At 34.8% G+C, this 14,962-nt stretch overlaps 1 protein-coding gene across 2 annotated transcripts in view; it reads left to right on the top strand.

The window, feature by feature from the left end:
- SYCP2 (synaptonemal complex protein 2) overlaps nucleotides 1-14,018 on the top strand; it is a 31,895-nt gene extending 17,877 nt beyond the window's left edge. The window contains exons 21-45 of one of the 2 annotated variants that reach the window (XM_065032411.1): nucleotides 93-165; nucleotides 271-328; nucleotides 734-855; nucleotides 1,178-1,275; nucleotides 1,799-1,917; nucleotides 2,646-2,676; nucleotides 3,267-3,331; nucleotides 3,439-3,496; nucleotides 4,190-4,245; nucleotides 4,668-4,716; nucleotides 4,836-5,010; nucleotides 5,398-5,468; nucleotides 6,181-6,402; nucleotides 6,930-7,110; nucleotides 7,548-7,798; nucleotides 7,916-8,086; nucleotides 8,842-8,932; nucleotides 9,439-9,600; nucleotides 9,919-10,046; nucleotides 10,715-10,809; nucleotides 10,891-10,990; nucleotides 11,671-11,729; nucleotides 12,066-12,144; nucleotides 12,341-12,397; nucleotides 13,427-14,018. In XM_065032411.1, coding sequence (XP_064888483.1) covers nucleotides 93-165; nucleotides 271-328; nucleotides 734-855; nucleotides 1,178-1,275; nucleotides 1,799-1,917; nucleotides 2,646-2,676; nucleotides 3,267-3,331; nucleotides 3,439-3,496; nucleotides 4,190-4,245; nucleotides 4,668-4,716; nucleotides 4,836-5,010; nucleotides 5,398-5,468; nucleotides 6,181-6,402; nucleotides 6,930-7,110; nucleotides 7,548-7,798; nucleotides 7,916-8,086; nucleotides 8,842-8,932; nucleotides 9,439-9,600; nucleotides 9,919-10,046; nucleotides 10,715-10,809; nucleotides 10,891-10,990; nucleotides 11,671-11,729; nucleotides 12,066-12,144; nucleotides 12,341-12,397; nucleotides 13,427-13,501 — 2,646 coding nt within the window. In that variant the 3' untranslated portion in view covers nucleotides 13,502-14,018. Of the gene's footprint in view, nucleotides 1-92; nucleotides 166-270; nucleotides 329-733; nucleotides 856-1,177; nucleotides 1,276-1,798; nucleotides 1,918-2,645; nucleotides 2,677-3,266; nucleotides 3,332-3,438; nucleotides 3,497-4,189; nucleotides 4,246-4,667; nucleotides 4,717-4,835; nucleotides 5,011-5,397; nucleotides 5,469-6,180; nucleotides 6,403-6,929; nucleotides 7,111-7,547; nucleotides 7,799-7,915; nucleotides 8,087-8,841; nucleotides 8,933-9,438; nucleotides 9,601-9,918; nucleotides 10,246-10,714; nucleotides 10,810-10,890; nucleotides 10,991-11,670; nucleotides 11,730-12,065; nucleotides 12,145-12,340; nucleotides 12,398-13,426 lie in introns of those variants that run through there. The other variant, XM_065032410.1, reaches the window with a different exon arrangement.
- Nucleotides 14,019-14,962: the final 944 nt, after the last annotated feature.

Here is a 14,962-nt window from a genome sequence, read left to right on the forward strand (position 1 = left end):
TTCATATTTTATTAGGGAAAGTACAAGTTTATGAGGCTACACTCTTTATAGTCCTGTGCTAATATTTTCTTTGGGGTGTTATTCCACTGTAGCAAATGTATGCTGAAGAAGTTTTCAAAATGGTGCAAGAGACAGAAATTGAGACCATACAAAAGCAAACTTCAGGCAAGTAATTCTACAAGTGTTGATAGTCCTTACTTTTTAAATTATTTTATTTTTTTCCCATTTCTTTTGCAATAATAATTGATACCAAATTAATGTCTCATTCAGATGAAATGCTAGATATTGTTCCTGATTCTCAACCAGTAGAGAGAAACAACAGACCTTTGTAAGTATTGGAAAAGAATACCAAGTCACTGTTGTCACTCACTTTGAAAAGAATGTTTTCAATTATTGCCAGAATTTCTTTTGAGGTCCCTTCCAATCCCTAACGTTCTGTGATTCTGTAACTGTGCTGTAAAAAATAGATTTGACATACCACAGAGCTACCAGAGTTCAAGCTTTAGTGATGCTCATAGGATATCGTTGACTTAAAAATACATGATTTTTCTGAAGGTTTGCCATTTTACAATGTGTTGGTTAATTGAACAATGGTAGCAGACTTACGTATCAGTGTAAAATGGGTTGAGATCTACAAGACATCACTATTTTCCTATTTTGTGATGCATATTTATTGTAATTAAGACTCACCTTCTGCAGTTCACTGGTAATAAGATTTCATTATCTTTGTTAGGCTGTCTGATCTTCTGGAGAGCTCTTTTGATAAAACCAAAACATGCAAAAAAAGAGCATGCTCTGTTCCTCAGAAGAATATAACAACTGGTGACAAGCAAAAGCTAAAGCCATCATTGGCATGTACGTCCCATCCAGGTTATGTTCACGCTTTGTTAACTGTTAATGTTAAAAATGTTTCAGATGACTTTTTAACCTACAGCCGTGCTTTCTTCCCCCTTGTATTAGTTTCCATTGTTAAGGAAAGAGCTGTGAAACAAAAAGCTTTCTGTTAAATTTTTTGAGAAGAACCTCAAGAAAACTAAATTGATACCATGAGGGAAGAAAACTGCAGAATACTTAGTGGACAGTCAGAGTGTTAATCATTTGAAACAGAAACTGTTAAGTACAGAAGGGAAAAATATTTGAACTACTACTGAAACATCGTTTAAAACATTTCTTTCAGCTAGAGTGTCTGAAACATCTTTGCATCCTGGTTTTGCAAAAGAGGAAACTGATATTCTCTTGAGAAAAGAGACCACAAATCCAAACCAATTAAAGGCGGTGAGTTTCTTACCTTTGTTTCTTTGACTTGCAATTAAGAGAACTGTCAGATTTTCAGTCTTTCAGAATTTGTATTTTACTTTCATTTAGTCACAGACTTATTTTTAGTTGACTTTCCACTAATACAAAATAAATAAAATAATGTCAGCTTCGCTTTTTTACTGTTTCAGTATAACTTAAGATTAGTTTACACTGGATGTCTTTTAGAAAATAATACTTTTAAAAAATAATTCTTAAATAAGCTCCCACTTGTGCTTTCGTACACTTCTCATTCACTTTTAAATGTTATTTCACACAAAACCACAACATTTAAAAGAAAATGTCTCCTAAACTGATGTTTTATTGCTCATTGTTTGGGTAATGCAAAGGAAAATGGGGCTTCAAAGGGATGTGATTTAGTACATCCAGACGACATTAAATGAAGTTCGGGTAATTGTTGGGCACCTGTAGTTCTGTTTGCAGCTCTGCCCTTTTGTTGAGTCTGTCCAAAGCTCAGCCTTAAACTCTTTTTTTTTTTTAATAGAAAACAAAGTTCAAAGAAATTACAGATGCAACAAAATCACTAATAAATAAAATCAGTGACAGATACAAAATAAACACTGATGAGAAAAGCAAAGCCAGAGATTCCTTGGGTTTTAACAGGTATGATGTGAACTATTGTTTGCTTATTCTCTTTGTGCACGTGGATTTGTTTGTGATCTGCTCCTTTGCCTACAGTTGTTTCACGTGCTGCTTTCACCTGAATTGTTTGTTCACTTCTGGTAAAATCTGTGGTACTGAAAAGTAGGAGATGAGTCGTGGAATAGTTCAGTAGCTGAAATAACTACAAGGGCTGTTAGAACTCTGTTCAGTGGTCTTTCACTAATTCATTGACATATTTTGTGGAGAGAGTTTTAACTGGAATAGTTCATGGGAATGTTGGGTGTCATTCTAGTCTGGGGTCTAAACCTCTATTCAGTCATCAATTTTTTGCTTATCTAAAGTTCCTAGTTGTATCTTCCTGAAAGAATTGACTGTTAGAGTTTAACAAATTCTTAAATACGAAAATCAGTTGTACCTTGCTGGAACTGCTGCTTGGAGATACACTTGACATGTAATTACGTGCTCTGCATGTTTGATTGTGACTGGATGACAAAGGACTGGAATAGTTTGAGCTACGTCACCTTTTAAACCTTTTGGATGGGGACTTGGAAATTCAAGGGGCTGATCTGCACAAAAATTAAAGGGGCTGATCTATTTTAATCCACGTGGGTTTGCATGTAATTGCCTGAATAAACTTGTTATGTTTGATAAGGCCTTTATTTATCTAAGCGGTATTCTAATGCATATTTTCTAATTAGCATTTAACAAAATTTATCCTTATTTTTTAGGTCACATTTAAATAAATCCTTTGTCTCTAAGGTAACATTATTGCTTTTGTTGGATTTTTCTTCATATCAGATGTATGTACATATGTGGTGGTAGCTAGCAGATGTAAAAGCAAAATTCACGAGTATCACTGATTGTTAAATATCTATAGATGTTAATGTTCATTATGCATTGACTGTATATATTTAAAATACTTTTTTGTGTATTTCCTTATGTCAAATAATATTTTTACATGCAACTAGCAGCCAGTGAAACCCAAATTAATTTCTGCTTACATATTATGTAATTGAATATTTTCCTTTTGAACAAGGCTTTGGTAAATATTTAGAATAAAAATATCGTAGTAAATGATATTATAGAATCCTTAAATGACATATAGCCAGGACACAGAAATTAGTCTTCATGTTTGTGGTGAAAAAAAATGCTGAGGTTTTATTGATATCCTTAAAGGATAAATTCTAAAAGGTTTAGTTTCTACTGGCTCTTGTCCCCATTTTGCCATATTGTACTGTTGCTAATCAAGTCTGAGCAGCTGCCATATGATTGTAATGTATTTTGAGATGACAGTGTGTATGAATGCACAGTCCCAATTTGACATGAATTAGCTTTTTATTTACGTATAGGAAGAAACCAAGGATAGAAACACAAAAACCACTACTTGTCTCAATATAACTGCTGGTAATACTGTGTAAGTAGTTAAAACCTTTTCAAACAAAATTTCTAATTAGCCATACCTAACTTTGTGAAATGTTCATTAATTCAGTCACAAAATTGATCTCTGTGTCTGTTTGACAGGGATGATGTCTACAACTTTAACATCAGTGGGTTTGATGAGCCTACAATAAAGCTTGGAGTAAGAATATAACTGAAACTGATATGTTATGAATAGAATATAAAGGAGCTCAGTCAGATTATGTCTACTGAAAGTATAGTTAATGTCTAAAAATTCAAATTATATCACTGAACTAAGGGGGGAAAGAAGTTTGCCATGTAAATACCTCCATCACTTTCAAATGTATAATGATAGATGCTGTCCTAGGGTTCTGGCCCCTTAAAGCTATTACTATGTTTTCCTTAATTAAGAATAGAAGTTTGTTAGGAGTATCATTATCTTTAAATGTATCCTATTATCCTGAAAGCATTATTGCCTTCCTTCCAATCCTCATTGTAAAGACATCTTTGCCCATGTGTTTGAGTAAAAAGAAAGTCTAGCTAAGATAAAAGCAAAAGACAACAAGAGATCGTTTTGCTTCTTATGGCTCAGAGAAGCCCACTGAATTGGTGAAGGTAGCGAAGCAAGTGGAGGAAAAGTAAGGTGTTAGTTTGAGATACTGACAGCTTCAGTCAGTTCTCAATGGTTTTAACTGTCAGGTCTGTTGTTAAATAATTTCTAAGATAGAAATCAATCAACATAACTTAATTGATTAATATAAAAACTGAGCAAAAAAGCCCATAGATGTTACTGTCTGGTGGCTTGTTTAATTTTGTTTAAATTGTATAACTAATGAAAACTTTCATTTGTTCCTTACTTTTCTTACGTTTTTAGATCCAAGAATCGTATGATACTGAACTGAGTGTTCGTACAAATCTGAACAAAAAAGGGTAGGGGTGTTATATTGCTTCCTACTCTTCTGGTTATCATCAAGAATAGTACTGTGTGCATTCTCCAGCGTTCTGTCATGAAAATCCAGGGAATGTAGGCATGACAGTATTTCTTGACTGTGTTGTATTTTCAAGCAATAATCATAGCTGGGGATATAAACTTCTGAATAGAGGGGGGGGTAGTTTTTGGTTGATGGTCAGCCTGCAAAGGGACGTATTGTTACTGTGTGTTCTTACTGATCATTAGCAAATATGCACATCCTTTAGGGCTTAAGGTAAATGGGTATTTCCAAAACAGATGTGAAAACAAAAGATATATTTGTTTGAAACCTTAATCTGCATATCACATGAATAGTAGAAATATTTAGAATAAATACGTTTAAATGTATTGTTTAAAGATGTTCTTTCTTTTTCTAATTAAGGAATGCGGATGAGAGTAAAACTAGCACAGAAGTGAAAGGAAAAAAAAAAGTAAGGCTGATATTTGTGGATCAGTATATCTTGTCTTCTTGCTTTTGAATACCAATAATGGAAGTAAAAGGTACATTAAAAGTAAATCAATTACTTGACAACTTTTTTGCTTTTTGTAGACTAGAAACAATCAAAACAAGAAGCATCTCTTTAGTGACACAGACACAGAATACAGAGGTGATGACAGCAAGACAGATGTTAGTTGGCTACATGAATCAAATCGAAAACCTAAAGCCCAGTTAATTGATTACAGCAGAAATAAAAACTTAGGGAAACCAATAAGCACAGACAAAAGTAAGAATTTTTTTTAAATTTCCTAAGTATGCTGCTATAAGTTTGTCCATAGATATTAACTGCACAGCACGTAATGTGCTGTGTTGCAGATACAATATGTTGTTGTTGTCTTATTTCCAAGCATAATGAGTTTTCAGGTTAATTCTAGTCATTTATAAATGTTAATTTCCAAAAAGTCTGTATTTTAACGTGGAAAATCATTGGAGGATGAGACGGGCAAATGTTGTCAACAAAAAACCTTTGGCTTTTAAAAATAATGTGCTGAAAGCTGTTTACCGAATCAGTAAGTTTACTGGCGTAAACGTGATTCTATGATTGGACTGATAAAAGTCTAAAATGCCAAATATTTATATATTTTGCTGATTTTTCTAACTTTATGTATTGTAGCAGCAGATAAATTTTCTGCACCTGCTTGCCACGTGGATAAACCTAAAGGCAAAAGTGCAAATAAGAAAAAGGTAAATGTAAATTTGTAACTAGGCTTGTCATACATACTTAAAATGTTTCTCACTAGAGAAACTGTTTTTAAATGATTTTTCATAAATATGTGCCATTTCTCCATGCTTATTTCAAGATCATTTGTTAAATAGTTTGTTCTTTACAGATTCTCTATAGTTTGTATATTGTATTTAGTTTATATTTCAGGCATAGCACGAGCTGTGAGTTAGAATGCTTATTACATATGCTGTACTCTATTCCTGAACATGAACTGCTATGGAGAGAGAGTGGCACTAGTTCTGATGTAGAAGGGAGACAGAGAGAAAAGCAGACGGATTCTGTTCTAGTTGCTAAGGTAGTCAGGTCAGGGTGATGGTGAAGGAAACTGGTTCCTGCTCTCTCTGCAGGCTTTTGCTTTATTTCAAGCCAGCTTGAAAGTAAGCTTTGGAAACCTAGTGCAGCTTTGCTGTAGTTCAAAGCTGGCATGTATTTTGCCCCTTCACCTTTTTGACCCTTACATTCCTGACTTGACTGTGCCTTATCTACAGTGAAAATTTTCTTCCCAAGATGGTTAGGCTGGTGATTGGACTTGCTGAGATTTGGTATAGTTAAAATTTTAATTGTTTTGAAATAATGGAGGTCAAGTAATTAAATGAAGTTACCTGCCATTTATTCTTATGTATTTATTAATCATTCTGATATAAACTGAAGATGGTTTTTATTCTTTCAAAGGTAAACAAAAGTAAAAAACAGAATACAACAACTGATGAAACAATAGAACAAACCACCAGACAAAAACGACCTCGAAGAGCAGCATTAGCAAAAAATTACAAAGAGCCTTCCACTTCAGAGTCAGAGAGTGAAAGGCAATCTTCAGCATGCGCCTCTAAAGAGGAGAAATCAAAACGACAGGTATACAGTTGCACCTCAAAAGAGGACAAATCAAAAATGCAGGTATACAGTTGCACTTTATTCTTAAAAATCTACTTCTACCATATTTTTTGAAATCAACTTTGAAATCAACTCTGGTCTACTTAGTACTGCTGAATTTTAAGTGCCCAATATGAGCAAGTTGAAATGAATTTTACTTATTATTTCTAGTAGCGCCCCTTTTTAAGATTAATTCTCAAACTCTTTTTAGTAACTTAAGCAATGACATTGTGTGCTAAAACATTTTTATTCTTTTAGCATAACAATGCATATGGATAGGTCTGCAAACTTCATTGAATAAATCCTGAAGCATCAGTAGTTGCCTCCAGTAGTTAAGAAGTGCATAAGAGTAGAAATTTGGGTGTTGAATTAAACAAATCTAATGCTTATTGGTCTTAGAACACCTGATATGCTTCTGAATTTAAATACTTCTAATGATGTTCCTTTTTGGACCTTCTGCTTGTTCGATGGTGTGTATGCTCTTTACCCTCATACGTATAGACTTCTGTATGTTTACAAATAATGTTTATATAAACTTTGTATTTTAATAGAAACATATGAATGAGAAAAACAAGGATGATTATCAGCAAAAAGAACTCCAGAATATTGTATCTGTGGAGCCCAGGGGAGTGGCTGAGTATGTACATAAAGCAAAATCAGAGAATTCTGCAGAACAAATGGATATTGAAATTCCTTCATCTGAGAGCCCTGCATCTCTTGAGGCAATGAGATGTAGGTATTTTGACTTTTAATTTATAGCAATACTGTATCAGAAATTGGAGGTTAAATGAGGATTATAACAGTAGTACAATTTTACATTTATTTCATGCTTTTACAATAAGAGATATCCCCCAATTCAGTGTGTACCACGTAATTTAAGGAAGTATATTAAGTATATGTCACTAACACTTTTATAGGTTGGTGCAGTTATTTGACATCAGCAGAATATACAAGTGCAATATGTGTTAGAATGAATCTGGTAACCACTAAAATAGTGTGGAAAGTGCAAAAAGGCAAGTGTGACAAGTCATATACCAGCACTTAAAGTAAAATTCCACATGTCTGAGACTTGCAAATACCTTGAGTTGGAGAAGTTAGCAATATGGGGCTTTAATTTACCTTTTTAAACTTTCATGCCGCGTGCTGACAGTTAAGTAACTGTTTTCTAGGTGACGAAAGAATATCAGAAGGAGATGTTACTCAAGAACATGCTTACAGTGAAAGATCATTTAATCTTCAGGAGTCAACACCAGAAAAAGAGGAAACGTTAAACTTTGAGGAAGAAATATCTCCCGATAATTTCCATCCACAAAAAAAGAATATTCCAAGTATACGCCTAAATCAGTCCTCTGAGATGACTGTTAAAAAACTAACATTTGGGAATAAAAGTTTCTCACCGGTTTTAACCGAAGCATCTTTGGTAAGAATATTGAAGTTGCTTTGCAGTTACTTGAACTGAAATTGTTCCATTCAGCTGCCAACTGTTCTATGCTTTTGTACATCTCCTTTCAATATCTTTTTTTTTGTTAATGTGTAGCTCAGCTTAACGACATGCAAAACTGTCAGTGGAAAACATGCAAAGGGATCTGTATCTGAAACACGTGATAATAATGAAGATTCAAGTTTCAGACATTGCTTTTCAGACACATTTTCTATTAAAGGAAAACTGCAACATATCACTGAGCCTATCACCCGAAGTAAAGAAGAGGTATGTTACTAAATCCTTTGCTCTTCAGAAGAGAGCTGCGGCTTTTCATCTATTTTATCTGCTTTACAGATGGTGAGGTTTAAGGGAAATGCATCTTTCTTAACACTAAACACTATATGTAGTGTTTACTTGTGACCTGCTTGGAAAATGCTGCTAGTTACTTTTCAAATATTTGAGATAATTTAGGGAATTGTTTATCATATGGCTACAAGGAAAGAATTGTATCCCAAGAAGATCAGTTATGGTTAGTGTGTTAAAAAATAACAGGGAGTAAATATTGTCGTCTTTACTTTCAATAAAAAATAAGTGATTTTTCACAAATTAAAGTATGATGATATCGGCATGAGGAAGCACTCTCATCGTTTTGGCATTAATGTATTTCTCAATATAACAACTATAGTAGCATTGGCAAATAAACCAAAGCCGCTGAATACCTTCAAATCACTTCTTGTAAGTGCTTTTTCTGGTGGAAAAACTACTAATGACTCCTTTAAGAAATAATTTTGTTTGTGTTCTGTTGCAAGAAACAGTTGGACCTTATCAGTCATTTGACTTATTGCTACCATTAATTATTAATGTGGTGAATAATTTGTTTATTCTTTCATCTCGTGAGACCTAGTAGCAATTCATGGAGTAATATTTTTTTCGTTTATGTCCCTAATATAATGAAAAGCAATGTAAGGGTGGATTTCTGACGAAGACTTCTAAAAGTGCTTCAATTCAGAAACTAATAAATGAATGACTTGACTCTTTAGGATTGTGTTCCACCATCTCCATCGTCTGTTTCCAGTGGAAGCAAAGCAAAGTCTTGGAGTGAAGAACCTCGTGGCCCCATACATGAGTCAGGTACAAACACTTAACTTAAAGCAAAAGACTTTTTCTGTGTCTCTGTGAAGGTTAAGAGTTCCACTTAACCACAAGAGGTTCCACTTAAGTTTGAGAAGAAACTTCTTCTCAGTAAGGGTAACAGAACACTGGCCCAGGCTGCCCAGGGAGGTTGTGGAGTCTCCTGCTCTGGAGACATTCAAGACCCACCTGGACCCCTTCCTGTGTAACCTCATCTGAGTGTTCCTGCTCCTGCAGGGGAAATGGACTGGATGATCTCTTGAGGTCCTTTCCAATCCCTTAAATTCTGTGGTTCTGTGTTCCAAGGAAATCCTGTTCATTTACATCAAGTTCTCATATCTACTGAACATGCCCTCCATAAATTCAGTGCTTATTAATGTTCATATAGTCCTCAAGCTTTAAAGCCAAGATTTTGGATCCAAAGGGTGAATAAACTCTTCTTTATCCTCCTATGTCATTGTTCTAAATAATCTTAAAATTAAACATTGTTTTCATCTTTATTAAAGGACCAACTTTAGAGACATTTTGTAAACGAAGGTACCAGAGTGATACAGAAAGCAATTCTGATGAAGCAGAAACAAGGAAAGAGGAGAAAAAGAAAAGAAACAGAAGAATGACTTTACAGCCTAGAAAATTGTTTAAAACGGGAGATGCTGTCACTTACAGAGGTTAGTAATGGAGTGGAAGGTGACTATAGTTGTGCAAAAGTTTAAAATATCGTAGCATTAAATTTTTAGCAAGATAATATCCCTAAAAAAGCATTTTACATGGTTGGGTTTTTTAAAAGAAATAGAAAGAAATGCTAAGTATTTAGAGACTATATTCATCAAAAAAGTCAGAAAATAGGTATGAAAATAGAAACCGGTCTCACCTAATTGGTGAAATGAATATATATGTAACAAACTCTGTTGTAGGCCCTGTTGTAACTTCAGATAGGATACTTTTTCAAACTAAATTGTAATGTTACTGGTTTTACTTCTCTTCAGTGTCTGAAAGCATATCTACTGTATCTGTAAATGATATCTCTGTTTTGGATGGGGAAATCTGGGAACCTGGTTGTTCAACTATAAGTGTATGTGAGAAGCTCCAGAAAGAATTTACAAAGAGAATCGAGGCAAGTCATTTCACATACAATATTAGTTGTGCGTGTGGGTACCTGTGCAGATGAATGATAGATTGTCTTACACCACAGAATTTGCTTACAAGGATACAAAAATAGCTATATCCGTAGAACTTCAAGAAACCACAGAATTCAGGTTTCCTTTTATGCCTTTTTCAATTCCTTTATGTTACTAACTCTCCCATGATTTTCTTTTCCGGATCTGTTTTATTTTTTTATCCTGTCTGTTGTTTCAAGACAAGTTTTATGTATCTGCAGTAGCGATTGTACTGCATTTTGATTTTTTTCAAATGATCACATGCATGAATGAATTTTATTTGCCAAAAGGAAAACACGAGCCTGAATAATGTGTTTATTCATTTAAGGCAGCTGTAAGCACACACAATTTATTTCATGTGTACTTTCTCTATATTGAGGAAATATAATTTTCATATTCTAATATTTTCATAGTCTAAGTTAGGGATAATTTTAACAAAACCAGAAACCCATGTTTATTTATACTTTGCTAACAGAAAGCTTTTCCTTGAAAGATAGAGATATTAAAAAACTGTTTTTGCCCAGTACAATCTATGATACTATGCAATTACGGTACTATACATAATAGAAGGGGGTTTTTCCTAAAGTGAAAATAACCTGAATTTATTGTTTAAACATCTTCACAGAGCCGCTCACGGAAAGTGGATCATTTTACTAAGCAGTCACTAAGAGTAGCCAATGAGCACCTGACAACAATGAGTTACCAGATTCACGAATGCAGGTCTGTACAGAAAGATTTCTTTTGGAATACCCTTAAAATGCAATCAGTACCTTCTAAAAGTAACTCATTTTGTTTTGGTAGGATCAGGCAGCTGGACAAATTTCATTTTGCAATCCTTGAGGAACTTGAGAATTTTGAAAAAGATTCCCAGTCCCTAAAAAACATGGAAAAAGAATTCTCGGTTTGTATTTTAATTGCTTGATCATGGAGAAAAGCAAATTCTTATGAAATCTATGGATTATTAATATAATCTTTAACTTTAGATCATTAATTCTGATTTTAAAAGCATTTTATCATTTTGCTTAAAGTTGGGTCAAATTTCAAACAGTGAATTTGAGTTGTTGGGATTGACTAATGCTATGCTCTTAGAATTTCTAGATTACTACTTTCTTTTTCTTCCTGGAGTAAACTACTACTGCTACTTTTAATGGGCTGTTTACCCACCTCATGAGCCCTTTTTTCAGCTGGCCTGTATTTCAGGAACAGTGTGCAGGCATTTGAACCTGATTTGCAACAAGCCAGACAACATTATGGATCTGCTACTTGCTGTGATGCTTTTTCCTAAGGCGTGACTTAAATTATTTGCAACGTCTGATTAAAATGATATGCATAGTCTTTTTCATTGTTTTTAAACTGTTACACAGAACAGATTTTTGCTCAAACTGGTTCAATGAAAATAGAATTGCTGAAGTGCCTCATCCTGCCAGCTCAGCTTAGAATTTTTCACACTTTTGTGGTGACTGTAAGTCACTGTAAGACTGTGCTAAGTCTGTGGTTGTATTTTATTAATATATTAATCAGTTTTAGTTCAGAAAATATTAGTTCCTACTGATCATAATCTCTTAATATTTTTCTTTCCAGACCTTTTGGAAAAAACATACACATACTTTTAGTACATTCATGAAGAATGAGCAACAGAGGTTAGTTGGCTTCATTATCCTGGAATGGGATTTGTGTTCTGTTCATTTGAGGTATAAATTAGGCCAACTACCATTCTCTACGCAATTTCACTTTTCCATAAAACACAGATAGTAGATGAGAAATTATGATTAAGATGTTATTTTACAGAAAAAGTGTAATTATTCTCCATCTAAATTTCTCCATTTACCTGAGGGACTATTCAAATAGTAACAATGATGGTAAAATTTATCCATCCTTTTACATAAAAGTGGGTTACAAATAATGGGGTGTATTCATGATATGTGTGGAATGTTCATTTGTAGCAAAGCTGCTTGCGCTGTCTTTTATTTCTCTAGAATTCAGGTTCTTAAAACTTCATTTGAAAAGAACATCTACCATACTGTTGACTATGAAGAGCGTATTTTTACTTCAGAGGTAGGATAAAATTTTGTTTTTCTTGTTTTCTGTAATTCTTCAGTTTTGCCAACAGATACTAGTATTGAATTTTTTGCAATGAAAGTCTTAATCCTCAGCAATGTATTAATGCAATGAGTATTTTTGTAGTTTTTCGTTGTCATAAAACATCCTTGAATGTAACAACATTCAGTGTTGCAGTCTTTTCTTTTTATAGATGCATCTGATGAAAGAAGGCATACAAAGCCTCCAAGAGAAACTTCTTAAAGAAATGGTAAATGAGTCACAGAATCACAGAATGTCAGGGATTGGAAGGGACCTTGAAAGCTCATCCATTCCAATCCCCCATGGAGCAGGAACACCCAGATGAGGTTACACAGGAAGGTGTCCAGGCGGGTTGGAATGTCTGCAGAGAAGGAGACTCCACAACCCCCCTGGGCAGCCTGGGCCAATGTTCTGTTACCCTCAATGAGAAGAAGTTTCTTTTCAAATTTAAGTGGAACCTCTTGTGTTCCAATTTGAACCCATTACACCTTGTCCTATCCTTGGTTGTCACCGAGAAGAGCCTGGCTCCATCCTCCTGACACTCACCCTTTATATATCTGTAAACATTAATGAGGTCACCCCTCAGTCTCCTCTTGTCCAGCTCCAGAGCCCCAGCTCCCTCAGCCTTTCCTCACACGGGAGATGCTCCACTCCCTTCAGCAGCTTTGTTGCCCTGCGCTGGACTCTCTCCAGCAGTTCCCTGTCCTGCTGGAACTGAGGGGCCACAACTGGACACAATATTCCAGATGTGGTCTCACCAGAGCAGAGTAGAGGGGAAGGAGAACCTCTCTGACCTACCAGCCACCCCCTTTCTAATCCACCCCAGGATGCCATTGGCCTTCCTGGCCACAAGGGCCCAGTGCTGGCTCATGGTCATCCTGCTGTCCACTGGGACCCCCAGGTCCCTTTCCCCTACGCTGCTCTCTAAGTTATCGTGTCTTCATTTTTATTTTTTATAGGGGAATAGAAATTACAATTTCTAGTAATTTAATATACAATCAACTATACTTAATAAATAAAAATGAGACAGATTCTGGGTATCACTGACATTCTACTTTAAACCTTATCTGGATGAAAAAGCGGCAGGTAGATACGGAAATACTGGTTTATTTCTGAGTCTTAATATGTTGGATATCGATGTGGAAAAGTATCATATTTGTTATGTTAAGAGTGGTGTGTACTATGCACCAGAATTACAATACTTACTTGCAATAAAATCTTCCTTTTTTATGTGATAAATGTCCTACTTTTTGCGCAGCAAGAAGAGGAGCTGTGTAATGTTCGCAGAGGGTTACAGATGTTGTTTCAATCAGAAGACAGAATTCTGAAGTAACATTTCCAGATACCTTCCTGAAATTCAAGGTGAACATAAACACTGTTTTATAATGTAAAATTTGACCTTTTTTTTTTTTTTTTTTAAACTCAAGAAAACTATTGTAATGAAAGCATATTTTACTTAATAGTATTCAAATCTTTGTGGATAAGACTTCTCCTTTTATATGTGAGATATTTGGAATTATTTTACTGACTATGCTAAAATGCAATATGTAAAATTTTGGATTTTTAGCACATGCTGTTTTTTAAGAAGTCTTTAACAATTTTTATAGGTTATTTAACTGACTTTCAGAGAAATAGCTTTGAGTTTCACTTAGAATCTATGTTTTTGGGCTATGTGTACAGAGGATACTTTAGTCTGATCCTGAATACAGTCAGAAAATATCCAGCGATTAAATTGCCTGTTTTGATTTCAGTCCTATTTGTCTGTGGTGTTAGACTAATATAGGAGTTTCTAAGAGAACACAAAACTCGAACACTTGTGGTTGAACTATGTTGCAAATAGTTGCATTAAAGATTTCAAAAAAATACATATTGTTTGTCTGTCGTTTTTACAACATGTCATTACTATTTTGCTTTTGATCGGTAATATGTACTAGTATGTCAAATAAAGTGTACTGCTGCGCAAGTATTTCATGTAAGACAACAGGCAGCAAGAGGCTCTGCTGTCTGTAGCTCAGAAATATATCCTACATATTAATAGTCTATCCCATGTACTTAGATTTCAGATTTCACAAGAAAACAACCAGTGTGTCATAATTTACACTTGTCCTTTGTTGCTGAGTATCAACTAGAAGGTTTCTTCTGAATATTTATGATGCGTGATTTCTGAGCTACAGCTTCTCATAATTTGCTTTTAAATTAATCATAAAACTACCTTGCATTTTTTAATTCCTTAGCAACCTCTTAATCTTTTTGAACTTCCAATCCTGCACATATATTATAAACTTTTCAGACTCGGAACAATACCTCTAATATTTTTCATTTAGTTTCTTTTCAAAAATGGGGATTGAAAACTTACAGCTCCTCAAGAAGTAACAGAAGTAGAGAATAACTCATAGAACGTGCATGTCCTGGAGCTTGTCTGCGTGAGCACATGCAGAGCTGCCTCTTGCCCGTGGGACCAGCTCAGATGAACAGGGGCGCATCTCGGAGCCCACATCCGCTCAGCACCGCACTGTTGCCACAGGTCTCACAGGAGCGTTAGCCAGTTTGGGGTAACAGCCCTTCACAACTTAATTGCTTTATATCCCTTATTTTACATTCCATTTTACCTCTTATTTTGTCCTTTGGTTGTCTTTGACATCATACACACTTTGTCATTCCTTCCATTGTCCCCTCTACCCTCTGACCTCTTTTTTTGTCTCAGTTTCCTTTCTACGTTCCTAATAGTAGATTTCTATCCAATGTGCACTGAGAGTAGAATGCAGAGTAATTGGTGCTCTTAGACTTCATTAGA

Source organism: Columba livia, chromosome 16 (assembly GCF_036013475.1).
Source record: "Columba livia isolate bColLiv1 breed racing homer chromosome 16, bColLiv1.pat.W.v2, whole genome shotgun sequence".
Lineage (NCBI taxonomy): Eukaryota > Metazoa > Chordata > Aves > Columbiformes > Columbidae > Columba > Columba livia.